The sequence below is a fragment of the Podarcis bocagei genome, assembly GCF_964188305.1.
Source record: "Podarcis bocagei genome assembly, chromosome: 17".
NCBI classification, from domain to species: domain Eukaryota; kingdom Metazoa; phylum Chordata; class Lepidosauria; order Squamata; family Lacertidae; genus Podarcis; species Podarcis bocagei.
The window spans coordinates 9444415-9462384 of record NC_138143.1 but is presented as its reverse complement, the minus strand read 5'-3'; the positions used below and the strand labels follow the sequence as shown (position 1 = coordinate 9462384).

Genomic DNA, 17970 nt, shown 5'->3' with positions numbered 1-17970 from the left:
CAGCTGGACTGCATGTTGGTAATAAATTGATGTCCCAATAGACTGGCTCCTATATGCCAGAAGTAAGTGCCTTCTTGTATCTTCTATAACCAACTTGCAGGAATGGATATGGCATTTTTGTGGTCCTCCACTTTTTGTTTTTTGTATTTCCATCCTTGGGGGTTGTGTGGTGGAACTTTTCCCTCTTCCTTTTCAACTTCTTCCCCCCTCCCCATCCAAAACAGCACAATCAGCTAACTCCCCCACCCCCGGTCTCTCCAAAGTCCATGCTGGAACATGTGTTGATTTTTTTTCTCTAGAAAAGGAAGTGACCGACTGAGGAATTGAGCATCATGGATGTGGCACCAAGTCAAGACAAGAAACTGAAGCATAGAGGGTGCGTTTCCTATAGCTTTCAGTTTGTGGCTTGAGAAGCTGTCAGTGAGCCCAATATTGCAAGTGTGTGCTAGAAAGCAGCTGTCCTCAGCTAAGCAAATTGAGGGTGAATGAGATGTGATCCACACCTTTAGCCCTTGTGCGGACTGAACCAGACTGGGACTGCAGTGTACGGAAGGGTCTTTTTTACACTTAGTCCCACCACAGCCTACCATCGTCTTGATGTGAATTAAAGGTAAAGGGACCCCTGACCATTAGGTCCAATCGTGACCGACTCTGGGGTTGCGGCGCTCATCTCACTTTATTGGCCGAGGGAGCCGGCGTACAGCTTCCAGGTCATGTGGCCAGCATGACTAAGCCGCTTCTGGCGAACCAGAGCAGCGCACAGAAGCGCTGTTTACCTTCCCGCTGGAGCAGTACCTATTTATCTACTTGCACTTTGACGTGCTTTCAAACTGCTAGGTGGGCAGGAGCAGGGACCAAGCAGCAGGAGCTCACCCCGTCATGGGGATTCGAACTGCGATCTTCTGATCGGCAAGTCCTAGGCTCTGTGGTTTAACCCACAGTGCCACCTGCGTCCCTATGTGAATTAGGCTGCAGTAATTTCCCTTCCATTATATACAGCAAACATGGGGGGGGGGGAATAAGTTCAAACAAGGGCAAATAGTCTAAACCAGAGGTCAGCAACCTTTTTCAGTGGGGGGCGGGTCCACTGTCCCTCAGACCATGTGGTGGGCCGGACTATATTTTGGAGAGAAAAAAGAACGAATTCTTATGCCCCACAAATAACCCAGAGATGCATTTTAAATAAAAGCACACATTCTACTCATGTAAAAACGCACTGATTCCTGGACCGTCCGCAGGCCGGATTGAGAAGGCGATTGGGCTGGATCCAGCCCCCAGGCCTTAGTTTGCCCACCCCTGGTCTAAACTTTACCCCTGCTATTTATTTGTTTTTAAACCACCCAACCACAAAAGGGATAAAGACATGAACAACATCTCCTATACTTTGATCCTGAAAGTACATGACTAGTGGTTCAAAATCATTGTCCAGAGAATGGGTGCAGAGAGAGTTTTTATTAATGAAGGGTCACTTCTCCATCAATAGTTTGGGAGGGTAGGGCCGACTGAATGCATTTAACAGAGTTAAATCACAATATAAAACACTCAGTTGGGTAGAGCAGGGTAAGGGACAGTTGAAGCACAGAATCCTAGAATTGTAGAGTTGGAAGGGACCCCACGGGTCATCTAGTCCAACCCTCTGCAATGGAGGGATCACAGCTAAAGAATTGCTGGCAAAACGTCATCCAACCTCTGTCAAAACAACCTTCAGTGAAGCAGAGTCCACGACTTTCTGAGTTGGGGAAGAACATTTTTTTTCACCTTATCTTAGGGTAGGAAAAGGAAGCAACAAATTCAGTTTTTAAGAGGGTAGATTTACAGCCTGCTCCTATGCAAGCAGTTTTGGATGTGGGGAGCGATTTTTGTTTGGGGGACAAAAATGGCCTGGGGGAAAGGGATAAGATTCCTGGCCTTCCCCCACAACATCATGTCAGTCATTCTCTTGCTTCTGTAGCCTCAGCAACAGCACAGTATGAAATAAAACAGATTAACAAGAATAATGGAGGTACATAATGTAATATCCCCTACTCTGCTTTCATATTTTCTGTTGGCCAATTGCACCAGATTCTTCTACACAAAAATGGATGGACAGCCATTAGTTGTCTGTCTTTAGGCATGAGTTGAAGTTGAGGAGCCATCTCTTTTGCTATCTTTGGGGATTCTACAATGGTTCTTCCACCACTCACTCAGTCCTCACTTAGTCTCTCCCCATCTAAACCCAGAAACTTTGAGGAAGAGAACGCTTGGCTGCAGGAGTGGATCCACGAAGAACTTGCACATGGTGAAGTCTGGCAGAACCAATATGAGGCACTCTTGGGACATCAGGCCCAGCTCTGCTCCTTGCTGCAGGCCAAGAGGTGAGAGGCTCTCAGAGCGAGCACCCAAAACTAGGGATGCGAAAGACATAAGACCCCCAATGAGATCAGCCCATTAAGTCCAGCATCCTAGTTCTCACAGTGACCAACCACATGCTGGGTGGAAGCCCACAAGGGCAAGAGGACAATCAAGTTCTCCTTCTGTTAGGCTGCAGAAATGGGGATCCCATGGCATACGGCCTCTGAATCAAGAAGGGGCCTATAGTCATCGCGACCTGTAGTCATTGATGGACTCATCCTCCAGGAATTGGCCCAATCTCCTTTTAAAAAGCCATCTAAACTAGTGGCCATCAAGTACAATCTGCAATTTGCAAAATGGAGATGAAAACGCTAATGGGCCCTAATTGTAGTGATCCTCTAAACAGCCCCTCCAGATCTTTCATGAGAGATTTCATCTGGGGGTGGAGTGGGGTGAGTACAATTATGGGGACAGAAGGCGGCTACTAGCAGGATTAAACACATTCACTGCCTGGGTGTAAATAACTGGATAAATGCAATTTATGAGCACTGTGGCTGCTCTAGATTTGCTTACAAAGGGTGTGTTTTATTTCCAGTTAAGTTTTTTAGGCTGTTTGCTGCCTGAACATTAGCCAACCTTCACAGGAAGCAGCAGCAACTATTCCTTTGGCTGGTATCACTACAGTGGTGTAGCGCTGGTTGCCGGTTGCCTGATTCGCACCCCTTCAAAAATTGTGTACTAGGGGCCACGGCTCCAGGGCACACTGCACACTACACCCCTGTGTCAATAGATTTTTCAGCCATTTCCCCATTGTTGCACTGAGTTGAAAAAGAGATGCACTGTTACAAAGGATGCTGGAATATATCTCTTGGATTGTGACAAGTAGATGCTTGGGGTAACAGAACATATTTTAGGCAGACAACAAGTAAAAGAGACAGGAGTCTCTGGCAGGGAGGCCAAGGCCTTACTGAGTAAGGCAAGAACTTCTTGCCAGGTCCTGGTGCACTTGATCCTGGGGGATACAGCTGACTTTCCCCCTCTGCAGTTTTGAACCCCTGGAGAAGAAGACCCGGGCACTGCAAGAAGAGCTGGAGGAAGCCCAGTATGCCCTGAGGGAGTTCCAGAACCGAAGCCGTCAACGCCAACTGCGCATCCACAAGCAAGTGAGACCCTTGCAGGGAATCTTTGGGACTCCTTTATTCTCTCCTCCCCAGACTCTTTGGTAGACCTTCATACAGTCATTGCTTCATGGAAAGAAAGAGGTGTGGGGACTGGCTTTGTGGCACGAAGCTTTAGGCACTCCCTGCAAATTTTTACTGGGGGGAGAAGGTGCCATTGGAATGGTCCCACGGATGAACTGGATGGATGTTGCATCCCCTTAACTCAGTGGTTTTCAACCAGTGTGCTGTGGCACCCTGGGGTGCCTTAATGATGGTCAGGGATGCCATGGGCAACACTGGCCTCTGTCCCTCTTTCCTTCCCTCTGGTGCCCTCTCACATCTTTGCCTCCCAAAGGCTTCCATGGCTGTTTGGTGCAGCAGCCCTGGCTACAAGCTCCCCAGGCGAATGGTGCCTCTGGGACTGGCCAGGGGGTGCTGGTTGCCAGGAGCTGAGGTGGCCTTGGAGTAAGCAAGCAAGTGGGCAAGGGAGCCCAGCCAGCCAGTCCGCCAGCCCTTGCTGTTGGGAATGGGCAGACAAGTCCCAGGCCCCTGTGGGGCAGTGTGAGGAGGCACCTCTTTTTGGGGTGGAGATGGGGGACAGCAGCAGCAGCAGCCCAGAGGTCTCCCAAGGAGAGAGGAGAGGAGCTGAGGCAACACTCCACAAGGGAGGGTGTTTGAAAAAGAGTGAGAGGTTGCCAGCTCTGCAGGCAAAGGGCCAGCAAACTTTTTCAGCAGGGGGCCGGTCCACTGTCCCTCAGACCTTGTGGGGAGCCGGACTATATTTTTTTGGGGGGGAATGAACTACTTCCTATGCCCCACAAATAACCCAGAGATGTGTTTTAAATAAAAGCACACATTCTACTCATGTAAAAACACCAGACAGGCCCCACAAATAACCTAGAGATGCATTTTAAATAAAAGGACACATTCTACTCATGTAAAAACATGCTGATTCCTGGACCGTCCATGGGCCGGATTTAGAAGGCGACTGGGCTGGATCCGGCCCCTGGGCCTTAGTTTGCCTACCCATGGCGTAGCATAACTGGGCTCCTGAACTCCACAGGGGTGCCACAGAAAAAAATGTAGTTGGTCAAGGGAGGCGTGGACTCCAAAAGGTTGGAAACCTCTGCCTTAGCTGTTTAGAATGTCAGTCTTTTAGCACAGAAATCCCATTTTTTGCCTTAAGGCAAACATTCACAGTCCTTCTGTTCAGTAGTGTCCGCCATTGAAAGTCAGCACCGCCCACCCTGCTTTGAAGAGGGTGACTTCAGGGAACATCAGGGGGAAAGAGTAAATGCATTATCAAAGATAAGGACCAATTTCCATATGCTGATTTAGTCTAAATGCCTACTTCAGGAGCGATTGGTGTAATTCAGTACCTCTCACGATAGCACCTGGCTATCACGGGTGTGTCTATTCAGAGGCCTCCGCTTCTCTCTCTTCTCACTGCACAGAACTGAAGGCAGGCCTGTGGGAAAGTGCCAGCCAGCACTGACTTCTATGAACAAAGGAGGGCCATCAACATGATAGATAAGCAAGCCAAGCCTTAACAATATTATCTTAACCCTGTCTGTGGCATTCTTATTTTATTCTGCTTAAGTCAGCCCAAGTTCCAATGGTGCGTCTCCTTCTGGAAAGGCCCTTTGTTCCATGTAATGAGTTTAACAATCACCCCCACAATTTAATCAGGACAGCTTCTTGCCTTTTTCCAGTGTTTTTGCCGGAGGGATGAAGGGGGGCCGGCGGAGATAAAACAATCTTGTTCCGTTGTTTTGTGTCCTTGTTTTTAAAAGCCTCCTTCCAGTCAAAAAAAGGCCCCCAGTGGTGGATCTCAGACTTTCCCTTTAGTGACCACTTGAAAATTGCTGAAGGTCTTGGCAGACCACTAAATTATTTTTCTGACTGATAATGCACTGTGCTAGATGCTGTGTGATTTTAATTATATTTTTACAGCATGCCACCTGAACGAAACTGGTCTGCAGACCGCAGTTGGGGAATCCGTGTTTTAGAATCAACAGTTAAAGGTTTTGCAGTCCAGTGTTTTAAACAGTACTTAAAAGTGACGGCACTTTATTTTGAAATATTAACGCAACAGACATTATTATATACTGCTGTTTTCTATGTTTCGCTTCTTAGCTCATAGCTTCTGCTTCTTCCTGGGTCCAGAGATGTTGTTTTCTGTTTTGCACATTTCCCCTACTCCTTATCTGAATTCTCACATACATTTTAAGAAAAAACAAAACTAGCATTTGGAATTCAGCTTCTGGCTAAGAGGAACCTTCCATCTGTGCAAGATTAAATAATTCCTTCCCTCCCTCTGCATACTGTACTGTTCTGCTGTCGTCCCCCAACTCCTTCTCCCTCCTAAGCCAATTTGGAGGGGGCATGCAGGGTGGGGGAAGAGGGTGAAAGCCCTCTTGGGCAAGTGGGACTCACTGAACTGATGGGGTTTATAAAAATGAATCTCACCCAATAGATTTCTATGATGATGCTAACAGAGTTCGGTGTTAATAAGCGCCTAATTTATTTTTAAAATTGCTTTCTTTCTCCTGAGCTGGGGCAACATGATGGAGACATTGGAAGTTGCCTTGTGCCCAGTCCACCTAGCTCAGGACTGCCGGTGCTGACCTGCAATGGCTCTTCAGGCCTGAGGGGGGAAGTCTTTCCTAACTCTGCCTGAAGACATTGGAGGACTAAATTTAGAACTCTGCATGCTAAGCTAGTGCTCTGCTAAAATGAGGAAATAAGGTACCTGGGGTTACAGACACCTCAGGTTACAGACGCTGCAGGTTACAAACTCCGCTAACCTGGAAGTAGTACCTCGAGTTGAGAACTTTACCTCGGGATGAGAACAGAAATTGCGCGGCGGCGGGAGGCTCCATTAGCTAAAGTGGTACCTCAAGTTAAGAACAGTTTCAGGTTAAGAACGGACCTTTGGAATGAATTAAGTTCTTAACCCGAGGTACCACTGTAGTAGTTACTTGAACTTACTACTTTGCTCTAGAGAAGACATTTCAAGCCTAGGTCCCCACATCTGCAGAATACTTCTACTGAACTTACTTTATAGTATTGCTGAAGGATAACAAAATGTTGTAATTGAACCAGATGTGCTATATAAATTCTGATCACGCTCAGGGGTAAAATATAAGACATTCGCTCCAACTAATGAGTATGTACAGCAAAAACAAAACAATAAGGCACATACAGCTTCAAATAGATAACATCATGTGATAATACACATTTACTTTGATATCACATCTGTACCATAAATTTAAAGTACCACTTTAACAGTCATGACCCCCCCCCCCGCCCAAAAAAAAAGAATTCTGGGGACCATGGGCATAGCCAGGATTTTTGTGAGGGGAGCAGGACTTTGTTGGGGGGGGCAGAACCAATGTGATTGGTCATTTAAGTATTTCTATTGTTTTACTTGATGGGGCAGCTGCCCCCCCCCCTTGGCTAAGCCTATGCTGGAAACTATAGTTTGCTGAGAGTTGTTAGAAGACCCCTATTTCCCACACAAAACTATAATTCCCAGCGTTCCCTGGGAAGAGGGGTAGACTGTTAAACCACTCTGGGAGGGGAAATAGGGATCTCCTAATAACTCTCAGTTCCCAGGATTCTTGGGGCAAGCCACAACTGTTTAAAGTAGTATCATAGTACTTTAAAATGTATGGGGGGGGGTTGTGTGTGTGCGTGTGTGTGCGTGTGTGGCAGGAGGGGAAAATAATTGACATAGAATTATAGAACTGTAGTGTTGGAAGTTCATTTAGTCTAACCCCCTTCAGTGCAGGAATCTTTTGTCCAAAGTGGGGCTTGATTCGAACCCATGACCCTGAGATTAAGAGTCCTTCCCTTCCCATAATCTGAAAGGGAAAGAGGAAAATCTGTGCAGGTTTGTGTGTTTGAATAGAGCAGGCTACAGAACTCAGTCTGATCTGTCTCTGGGAAGCAAGACTTAGTTAGACCTTTCCATCTCTTCTCTAAATTACAGCAGAAGGAAAATCAGAGAATGGCTGAGACTGTTAAAGAACTGGAAAAAAAGGTGAGAGCTGCTTGATGCGGCAAATTTAGCTGGGACCAACCAGCATGGGTTCCATCCGTCTTCCTGAAGGCCTTGGTTGTCCGTGCAGCAGGATCAAGTCATAAAACTTCTCCTAGATGGTGCCACTTCACACTGTAAGTGAGGAATTCACATGTTTGAGTGGTGACCTAGCCAGAAAAGAACCAAAAACTAATTGCAAGTAGAAAACTAGCGTGTCAGTCTTTTTCACAAGCCAGCATTTGAAAGTGCTCACAAGATGCAGTGCAAGCACACCATTTGAATGGCAATGCCCATCAGCTTTGAGGGCCCCCAGCCCCCTCAAATATTTTATTGGTGGGGCAAAGGGACCAACTCTACTTAACACTGTGCAAGTTTTAACCTCAAGTTGTCTCAAAATGATTGCTGTCCTTAAGCGCGCTTCTCAGAACTGCTTCCCTCCATGTGCCCAATCATGAAATCTCTTGTTCTTACTATAATTGACTTGCATATTGTAAAGAAATCAACTTTGACTTGACTATCGTTACACAAAGGTCTTCAAGCAACAGTTGGAGGAAAAGTCCAACAAGGATATCCTAAAGGAGCTGAGAACAGAAGGCAATGAGCTGAAGGTGAAGGTCACATTCTTTGTATGTCTTTGTATAAATACCAGCTGATGGCACTATATCAATACATAAGGCAGATGGGGAACCTGCAGACATCCAGATGTTATCGGACTCAAACCCTCATTGGCCACATCCAGCATGGCCAATAGTTAAGATGATGGGAGGCATAGTCCAGTAACACCTGGAGAGATACAGGTTCCTCACCTTGAACTGTAAGAAAAACAAACAAGGCAAACCCAGGAACAACGGTAGAACTTAGAAGCGAAGTACTCATTCCGATAGGATAGTTTACCTTCCTGCTGCAGTGGTACCTATTTATCTACTTGCACTGGTGTGCTTTCGAACTGCTATAGCTAGGAGGAGCATTCTGGAATGTGTTGATAGTAACATACTTTGGGATATTAGTTTTGAGAATGGAGGCATTAGAAGTTAACAAAGGTATTCCTGCTTTTGTTGGTGACATGCTTGAGTGTGTGCTTTCTGCTTTTGGAGCACAGGACTTTGCTCCCAACTTGCTCAGAGGGAAAGGAGGTTTTCAGGGTTGCATGCCAACTTGACTGGGACAGAAATAGGACCCAAAGACAGGGGTAGCCAGTCCTATGCCCTCCAGATGTTCAGAGAATAGAATTGTAGAGTTAGGAAGGATTCCAAGGGTCATCTAGTACAACCCTCTGCAGTGCAGGAATCCTGCCCACAGCCATCCCTGTTTGGGCTTAAACCACCAGTCTTCTGGTTAACAGTTAGGTGCACTGACGCATTGCACCATACTCCTTCCATATTTCCTGACCTTTGCACCTGGCTACCTCTGATCTAAAGGAATAGAGAACAGCTCAGATGGTAAGTGCATTTGTATCTGAATGACAAGGTTGCTAATGCAAGAATGTTCTTTTTTTTTTTTTAACCTTACTCCACAGAGGCACTTGTCTGAATGGGAGGCCAAGTGGCAGGCAAAGAACGACAGGATCAGACAGGTAAACTCAGATTTATTTGTGCTTTCGATATACACATGTTCCCGATGGTAAGTTAAGGCAACTTTGTCTCTTTGGCTCAAGGAAGGACTTAATGTTGAAGCAAGGCTCAACTCCACAAACTACTCTCAGGATCTCCTAGCTGCTACCATGGCTTGGACAACGGCTCTTACGATTTATTTGTAGGAATGTGTTGCAAAGGAAGCGCAACTTGAAGGCAGCATCCAAGGCTGGAAACAAACTGTTTTTTCATAGTACCGAAGGTGGCATTGATGCCTAGCATGTGCACACTCTCTTGTTCATCTATCTCACAGGGTTTGCAAACTTTTGCAGTGCTTTAAAAAATATTTGACTAGAGGACAAATTAAACAAGTGTTCTCACCACAGGAAACTGCCAAAACATACCAGTTTCAACACTCCGAACATACAGAGCATGCTCTTTTCCTTTCTTTTTAAGGTTGTGGTTGCCCACTTCACCAGAAATATGTGCTGCAACATTTCTGATAGGTTGTGGCACTGATTTTGAGGCTTTCCTCCATGCCCCACTTCCCTGACTAGTGTAGGCTGTGAAGCCAGACTCCTCCAATCACAGTCTTGGTTCGAAGGCAAGAGGCTTGAAGGAAGCAGAGCAGGCAGGCAATTGGAAGAATGGCCGAACACAGTATCCAGTTATTTCATTTCCGGTTTAGCTGCTGCTTTGACTGGGGAGGCTTCTCTCTCTCCAGATGAAGAGCTTCCCCTTTCCTCCAGGCTGAGCAAATAATGAAATAGCAAGATGAAGAAAGCAAGTGTGGGCTATTAGTTCTGAACACACTACCACCAGAATTTTGTGTGAAGTCCAGAGGGCTACAGGGTGCTTGAGTGGGAAGAGAGAAGGTCTTTCACATAACCAGACAGAGGGCCTTCTCGGTGGTGGCGCCCACCCTGTGGAACGCCCTCCCCTCAGGTGTCAAGGAAATAAACAACTATCTGACTTTTAGAAGACATCTGAAGGCAGCCCTGTTTAGGGAAGTTTTTAATGTTTGATGTTTTATTGTGGTTTTATTTTTCTGTTGGGAGCCACCCAGAGTGGCTGGGGAAACCCAACCAGATGGGCAGGGTATAAATAATGAATTATTATTATTATTATTATTATTATTATTATTATTATTATTATTATCATCATCATCATCATCATTATTATCATCATCATCATCATTTGCCGGGATTTCTAGCTTAGCTCTGAAGCCACTCCTTTGTAGTTAGTTAGTTAGTTAGTTAGTGCCTGGCATGCTTTGGTCCATGGGGTCACAAAGAGTCGGACACGACTAAACAACTAAACAACAACAAAGTTAGTTAGTTAGTTAGTTAGTTAGTTAGTTAGTTAGTTAGGAAAGAAAGAAAGAAAGAAAGAAAGAAAGAAAGAAAGAAAGAAAGAAAGAAAAGTCCTTGGCCAATTGTCAGAAAGCAGGCAGTGTTTCAACTCCACAACAATACAGTACATGTTGTATGGGCAACTTCAGACCCCTTTGTCTTTGGGTGCCTCTCTAATATCCTGGTCTGACTATTCCACATCAGCTCCAGGTTTCTAACACCATCGAGGAGTGACCAGACAAATTTCTGCAAGTGTGTACATTTCCAAGATAAGCAGAAGTTTTCATAAGGCAGACAGTTGAAAAGTGCTGTGCTTGGATGCTCACATGTTTTGCCTCCCCCCACAACAGATGTGCTGATCCACTTAATGGTGAAAGCAGACTATCTATTTTCCACCTCTGAAATCTGAACATGGGCACGGGCTTACCAAATCCTATCATAGCTAATTATTATTATTATTATTATTATTATTATTATTATTATTATTATTATTATTATTATATCATCATCATCATCATCATCCCACCCATCTGGTTGGGTTTCCAACAGAATATTAAACAGAATAAAACTTCAAACATTAAAAACTTCCCTAAACAGGGCTGCCTTCAGATGTTTTATAAAATTCAGGTAGTTGTTTATTTCCTTGACATCTGGTGGGAGGGCGTAATTTTGAACATGCAGTGATGAATAATATCACATTTTTCCAGACCCCATGTCATCACTAGTAAGATTGGTTTAGTCTTTAAGGCTAGGAGGAATGTTAGGGGTTGAGGAAACTTTGTTGTTGTGGGTGGAACCTGAACAAAAGAGTTCTGTTTTGTTATGGGTGTTTCAGAGACAGCACCAGATTGAGAAACTCAGCACCACCATTCAAGGATTGTCTCTGAAGAGCCAGGTATGTCCCATCCATCCCATAGAATCATGGATTAATAGAATCGTAGAGGTGGAAGAGGCCCAAGGCTCATCTAGTCCATTCCCTGGCAATGCATCCCTCACAGATGGCCACCCAACCTCTGCATAAAACCCCCAAGGAAGGAGAGTCCACCACCTCCCCAGGGAGCTCTTACTCTTGGAAAGTTCTTCCTGAAGTTCAATTGGAATCTTCTTCCTTCTCACTTGAATCCCTTGGTTTGGGTCCTCCCCTCCTGATCATGAGAAAATACCAACCATATCAATCTTTATTACGGTCCAGAGACCCAACAAAGTGTTACAAAGCAATGCACAATTCAGACAGCCTACCTCCAGGTTAAACAAGCATTTTGTTCAGACTTAAAGATGGGGATCATTGGTTCTTGCAACCACCGATAAAAACTTTGCCACTGCTAATGTTCTAGCGTTTGTTCAGTCTTCCAATAGGAACCTGACATAGTGAGCCTCTGATTTTCCCCGGGAAAGGTACCAACAAGGGTAATATCGGCTCAGCCCTGGCTTGCTCATATTTCGCACAGTGCAGCAAAATATGTTTTCTGGAATCAATGTCTTGATCACACGAGCAAAGTCTGTCCAGGTGGGGAACTCCTCTCAACCTGCCACCCAACACTGCAGAAGGAAAGATGTTTAGTCTGGCGCATGCGCAGTCCGTATGGGCTGCGCCACCCATACGGCTATCATATCTCCTCTCATATCTCCTCTGCGCCAACACTGGCTATCATATCTCCTCTCAGTCTCCTCCCTACCAGGCTAAATGTACCCAGTTCCCTCAGCTGTTCCTCATACAGCTTGGACATGCCCTGGCAAGTTCAAAGTAGTTCCAAATTAGTTCCCATATTCTTGGGAAATCCTGAACTTTTTTTACAGGCCAAATCATTGGACTAGGAAATATCATTAATCCTCGTCCCCAAATCCATAACATATAATATAGTACTCAAATTCTCCTGTCCCCTCCAGTTCATGGCTGATAATTGAGCCTGCAGCCTGATTGAACTGGGATTCAGAGAACAGAGATTTCTAATGTCTAAAAAACAGGTGTTGCTTTTTTTTGTTTCTCTTTCTCTTAATTCCAACAACAAAGGAGCTGCACAGAAACATCACCCTCTTGGAGGACAGTGTGATGGAAGCTCAGCAGGAAATGGCACTGTAAGTTTAAAGCAATAATAGTTGCTTATGGTGAACTGGAGAGGCAGACTGACTAGATGAGTGAACTGTTTAGCCAGCATGTTCTATGTTTATGATAATATTTTATTCTCTTGCTAATTATGCTGTTTTAAATTAGGGCCTTCTCGGTAGTGGCACCCACCCTGTGGAATGCCCTCCCAGCAGATGTCAAGGCAATAAGCAACTATCATACTTTCCAAAGACATCTGAAGGCAGCCCTGTTTAGGGAAGTTTTTAATGTTTAATGCTGTATTGTGTTTTTAATATTCAGTTGGGAGGTGCCCAGAGTGGCTGGGGAAACCCAGCCAGATGGGCAGGGTATAAATAAATAAATAATATTATTTCCTTTAGTAATGTTTTCTTTTGTCTCTCTCTCTCTCACACACACACAGTACACATTGTTAACTTTGCCACATTAAATGTGCATTCCGTAGTTGACCTCCTTTGGAATGTTTTATTTTGAAATCTTTAAGATGATAATTTAGTTTCCTGTTAAATATGTAGCTTTAAATGTATACTTTATATCTGTCTTTCTTCTGTAATGTTGTATTCTGGATTGTTTTATTTGATGTTTAATTGGGGTTGTAAACAGCTTTGATTCCCCCCCTTAAAAATAAAAAGCAGTAATGAAATGAAATGATGATGACAATGACGATTATGATTATGATGATGTTCAAACCCACCTGAGTGGCCTTGGATAGGGCCCTCACAAATCTCACCATCTGGGAATAATAGTTGCAGGCACCAGAGGTTATTGAATGTGATGAAGTGTTCTCTCCCACTTTAAGAATATAAGCTGTCTGGAAATTATAGAGCAAAAACAGACATCCCTGGGTGTATTTCAGGGTTACCTGTGTGTTTTCTCTTAAAATGCAGGTGTTTGGGGTTAGTATTAAAGTTTGCTACAGTGTGTGTGTGCTTGGGTAAATGCTGCATTGGGGACCTACAAATCAACATAACATTCTCCCTAGGGTTCAAGCAGAATCAAAGGCGAGAAAGAAGGAAGTACAATCAAAGTAACTATGTTTTGGGCCCACAATATATCATGCCATCGCCGCGGTGTCCTTTCTTGTCCTGCCTTCTGTTTTGCTTCTTTCACAAGCTTTTCCTTTTGGAGATGTAATACTATGTTCTGTTTCAGATTCCAGAAAGAGCTACTTTCAGAACAAGTGGGGACCTCGAATGGGGGCTTTCTTTTAGAGGAACGAGCATGTGACCAGATGGTATGAGGGGCACAAATTATATGCGCAAAGTGCAGGGGGCATGAGAGTCAGGGGACGTGACGTTTGTGGTTTATGTGAAATGTTTATGGGCTCAAGTCAGTGCCATTCCTGGGCTTCAGACAGAATGTAAGGGGGAAATGATAGCATATAAACCCTGCCTTAGTACCCCAGAAACTTCAGAATTCAAGCAGCACAACTGAGGTAGCAGAGAATCAAATCCTTCAGTGTTCATCCTTGCCACATTCCTTCCTATCTGGCTCCTTGTTGCCAAAAGGAAGGTGTAAAAATATAGATCAGTGGTGGGAAGCCTGTGCAGTGGCGTAGCGTGGGTTGTCAGCACCTGGGGCAAGGCAAGTAATTTGCGCCCCCTAACCCATGGATTTTAGCAGGGGGCAGAGAGCTGCAAGTACGAGTGCCCCCCCATGTTGCGCCCGGTGCGGTCGGCCCCCCCTGCACCCCCCACGCTACACCACTGAGCCTGTGGCCCTCCAGATGTTGATGTATTTGGAAATAAAACTCATCCGTGGTTCACTGCAGGGGTGCCAGATTCCACGCTCTAGGGGGCATTCTTGGTCTAAAGCAGAATATAGGGCTTTTCACACTACACATGGTCAGCCGATCACTTGAATCTCAACATAATGCTTTTTTTGTTCTCCCAGAAAAGGCTTCCATGTTTGGAACTAAACAGAATCAGTTTCAAAGAGCAGCTCCCTTCCTGGTAAGTGATCAAATGGATTACCAGAGAATATCATACAAATAAGGGAGGACACAGCGGGATGAGAATTTCGGGGTGAGGAGAAGAAGAGAAGGCACAGACATTGCGCGCTGATGTGGTCAGTTGGTGGTTTTCAGGCTGTGTCCAAGGGAATATTAGCATTCTTGCAAAGATCAGGGGTTTCTCAGAGAGAAGATACTGAAAAGCAGGATGCCTTGGAAGACACATTGTCCATACAATCAGGGCAGGATTTAGGTTTGATGATGCCCTAAGCTACTGAAGGTAATGGGGCACTTTATATATCCAACTGTCCTTTGTCAACAACAAATTGTTGCTGTTTTTTGTGTTGAATATATGCTATATGGTAATTTATGGACCTAATGGGTATCTAAAGCCATTTGCACATGTTGCCCTGCAACCAGTCTGTGCAGAAGGTAGGCACCCTATATACAGAAATGAGCAAACAAGTGATATTTTAGGGAGCCAGCTAGCAGGCAGGGACCATAATTTACATCATAGGAGCCTAAAAGGTAAAGGTAAAGGGACCCCTGACCATTAGGTTCAGTCGTGGCCAACTCTGGGGTTGCGGTTTCATCTCACTTTATTGGCCGAGGGAGCCGGTGTACAGCTTCCGGGTCATGTGGCCAGCATGACTAAGCTGCTTCTGGCAAACCAGAGCAGCTCACAGAAACGCCATTTACCTTCCCACCGGAGTGGTACCTATTTATCTACTTGCACTTTGACGTGCTTTTGAACTGCTAGGTGGGCAGGAGCAGGGACCGAGCAACGGGAGCTCACCCCGTCATGGGGATTCGAACCGCGACCTTCTGATTGGCAAGTCCTAGGCTCAGTGGCTTAACCCACAGCGCCACCTGCGTCCAACACAAAACACTGTTGCTGTATGTGGGTTTTATTTTATTTGTTTTTTATCTTATATTTTGGAAATGTACACCCAGTTTTTTCCCCTTTATTTTTTTGGGGGGGCCCCAAGAGAGTGGGGCCCTAAGCTATAGCTTGTTTAGTTTATACGTAAATCTGGCACTGCATGCAATACTGTCTCCCGCAAATGTTAGGTGGACTCAAGGGTATAATCTCAGTTCATGTGGTAGACTTGACTAGCATGCTTTGTGAACAGTTTGTGTGCCTTACATAGAACACTGCTCAGAATCCCATGCAGCATGTAGGTGTTTATTAGCAGACAAGAGCTCCCCAAAGACAGAACCACCGAGAACCAAACCATCTTGTGCAGCTGACTTTGCGTTTGGTGTCTTGTTTCTGCTTGTAGGTCATTCTCCTGCATCTGTCCCCAGCGCCCAACTCTCCGGGACGCATGTAGCTTGCTGTGGGCATTAGCCAAGGCCTTGCTCCTGATCTTGCTGTTGGCTGTGGGCTTCCACTTCCTCCAAGGCTGGTTCTCCAGCCAGCCATGCCTGCAGATCTATTCAGCTCCTTTGCTTTATATCCAGCCCAAGAGGTTACTGCCCCCTTTAACTTCGTGAAGGCACCTAGGCTTCTGTGGTTGAATGTCCTTTAATAAAGTTTAATAAGAAGAAATCTGAAATCCACCATCAAACACCTGTCTTTTGTGTGGTTGAGTTTTGTTTTAACAAATAGGCGGGGGGGGGGGAGAGAGAGATTGAATTTATGGGTTAAAATTACAATAAAGGTGATTCCGACTAAACGTTAGGAAGAGACTTCCGACAGTTGAGATCTGTTTGACAGTGGAATGGACTTTCTCGGAAGCTGCTTGACTCTCCTTCATTGGAGGTTTTTAAGCAGAAGCAGATGCCATCTGTCATGGATGTTTGAGCTGAGATTCCTGCATTGCAGGGGGCTGGACTAGATGACCCTCAAGGTCCCTTCCCAGCTCTACAATTCCATGATTCTAAATCAGGAATGTGCTGTGGGGAGAAGAAGGCATTGACTCACCCTCATCCTCTCCCCAGCCCAGATCAGAATCCTCACCAACATCCTCCATCTGCTATTTATAACAGAAAGAAATCCAGAATGCGGCAGCTAGACTGGTGACTGGTGACACTGGGCCTGAAAGACCTGCATTGGCTCCCAGTACGTTTCCGAGCACAACTCAAAGTATTGGTGCCAACCTTTAAAGCCCTAAACGGCCTCGGCCCAGTATACCTGAAGGAGCGTCTCCACCCCTATCATTCAGCCCTGACACTGAGGTCCAGCTCCTAGGGCCTTCTGGCGATTCCCTCCCTGTGAGAAGTGAGGTTACAGTGAACCAGGCAGAGGGCCTTCTCGGTAGTGGCACCTGTCCTCATCAGATGTCAAGGAAATAAACAACTATCTGACTTTTAGAAGACATCTGAAGGCAGCCCTGTTTAGGGAAGATTTTAATGTTTTATGTTTTATCATGTTTTTAATATTCTGTTGGGAGCCACCCAGAGTGGCTGGGGAAACTCGGCAAGATGGGTGGGGAAAAATAATAAATTATTATTATTATTAGCATTGCTGTGAATAGCAGGCCTCCAGGGCTTCCTGTTCTGTTCAGGACTGGCAGGAGCAAAAGTCTGAAGCCCCTTCCCCATGCCAGAGTTCTGATCTGGCTACTATAAACCACATCACATACTAGCTATTTGTTAAATGGTGCTGTCAGAGTTGACAGTAGCAATCACCTGGCAAGGAGGTGAGCAGGAGGAGGTCCTGCCATGCTGCTCTGAACTTGGACCACAGCATAAAAATGATCCCTCCTGCTCCAGCCACAAGGGATTTGCAGTGTCTAAATTTGAGGTCCCCTTTGAACTTGAGGCCCTATAACAAATTGCCCTCCTGCCCATCCCACTATTAGCCTGCCCTTTTTATGTTACACCTTACTAGATTTGACCCCAAATTATAACCTTAAATCTAAAGAATTAATTTCCTTCCTGTTCAAAGCAGCTAGACTAGTTATTGCCCAACGATGGAAGGAAGACTCTAATATACCACCAGAGGTTTGGGTTGATAACATCTTGAGCATTGCTCTATCAAAACACCTCACATACCATCAGCGACTAATCAAAAGATACATTTGACACAATTTAGTCTCCTTTTTTCTTTCTTTATTGAAGAACAGGGTATTTTAATGCCAGCATCAATGCAGAGGTGTCTGTGGATGGGATATATTAATTGTAAATGTAAACCACATTGCTAGTGGGTTCCTACTGAGGGTATTTGGCAAGCCAACATGACAGGGATGAGAGATTGAGGATTGGAGTGATCACTCTCTGATATTATGACAGTGGATAAAGTTGTATTCCAACATTTGAATAAATGTGTTTTAATAATGATAATAGTGTGTAAGAGATGAAGAACATCGCCATGGAACAACTTATCACACTGGTTATCATTCGTGAGGAGGACTGGACGCCTTTTTTTTTTTTTTGCCAAGCGTCGGATTTGATGAGTTTCCTTGACAGGTGCCTCGCAAGACGAAAAGAATCCGTTCTGTGATTCTCTTCATGTAGCGGTTTCTTCGTCTT

General features: G+C 45.1%; 1 protein-coding gene across 2 annotated transcripts; it reads left to right on the top strand.

Annotated features, from left to right (window-relative positions):
- The first annotated feature begins 234 nt into the window (after positions 1-234).
- LOC308577231 (uncharacterized protein) lies at positions 235-16064 on the top strand. 2 transcript variants are annotated; one of them, XM_081177268.1, is made up of 11 exons: positions 235-376; positions 2220-2354; positions 3377-3494; positions 7486-7536; positions 8067-8144; positions 9053-9109; positions 11295-11354; positions 12471-12535; positions 13695-13776; positions 14436-14494; positions 15777-16064. In XM_081177268.1, the coding sequence occupies exons 1-11, from the start codon at positions 333-335 to the stop codon at positions 15988-15990; spliced, it is 963 nt and encodes a 320-aa protein (XP_081033394.1). In that variant the 5' UTR covers positions 235-332; the 3' UTR covers positions 15991-16064. The 2 variants fall into 2 exon arrangements, with proteins under 2 accessions (XP_081033394.1, XP_081033393.1); XM_081177267.1 differs by having other exon boundaries at positions 3377-3509.
- Positions 16065-17970: the final 1906 nt, after the last annotated feature.

Excerpts from the sequence above, each read along its gene's own strand:
- LOC308577231 (XM_081177267.1), top strand. The coding sequence starts at position 333 with ATGGATGTGGCACCAAGTCAAGACAAGAAACTGAAGCATAGAGG. Across the intron at positions 3,510-7,485 it reads AGCAAGTGAGACCCTTGCAG|CAGAAGGAAAATCAGAGAAT; the intron begins GGAATCTTTGGG and ends TCTAAATTACAG. Across the intron at positions 11,355-12,470 it reads GATTGTCTCTGAAGAGCCAG|GAGCTGCACAGAAACATCAC; the intron begins GTATGTCCCATC and ends CCAACAACAAAG.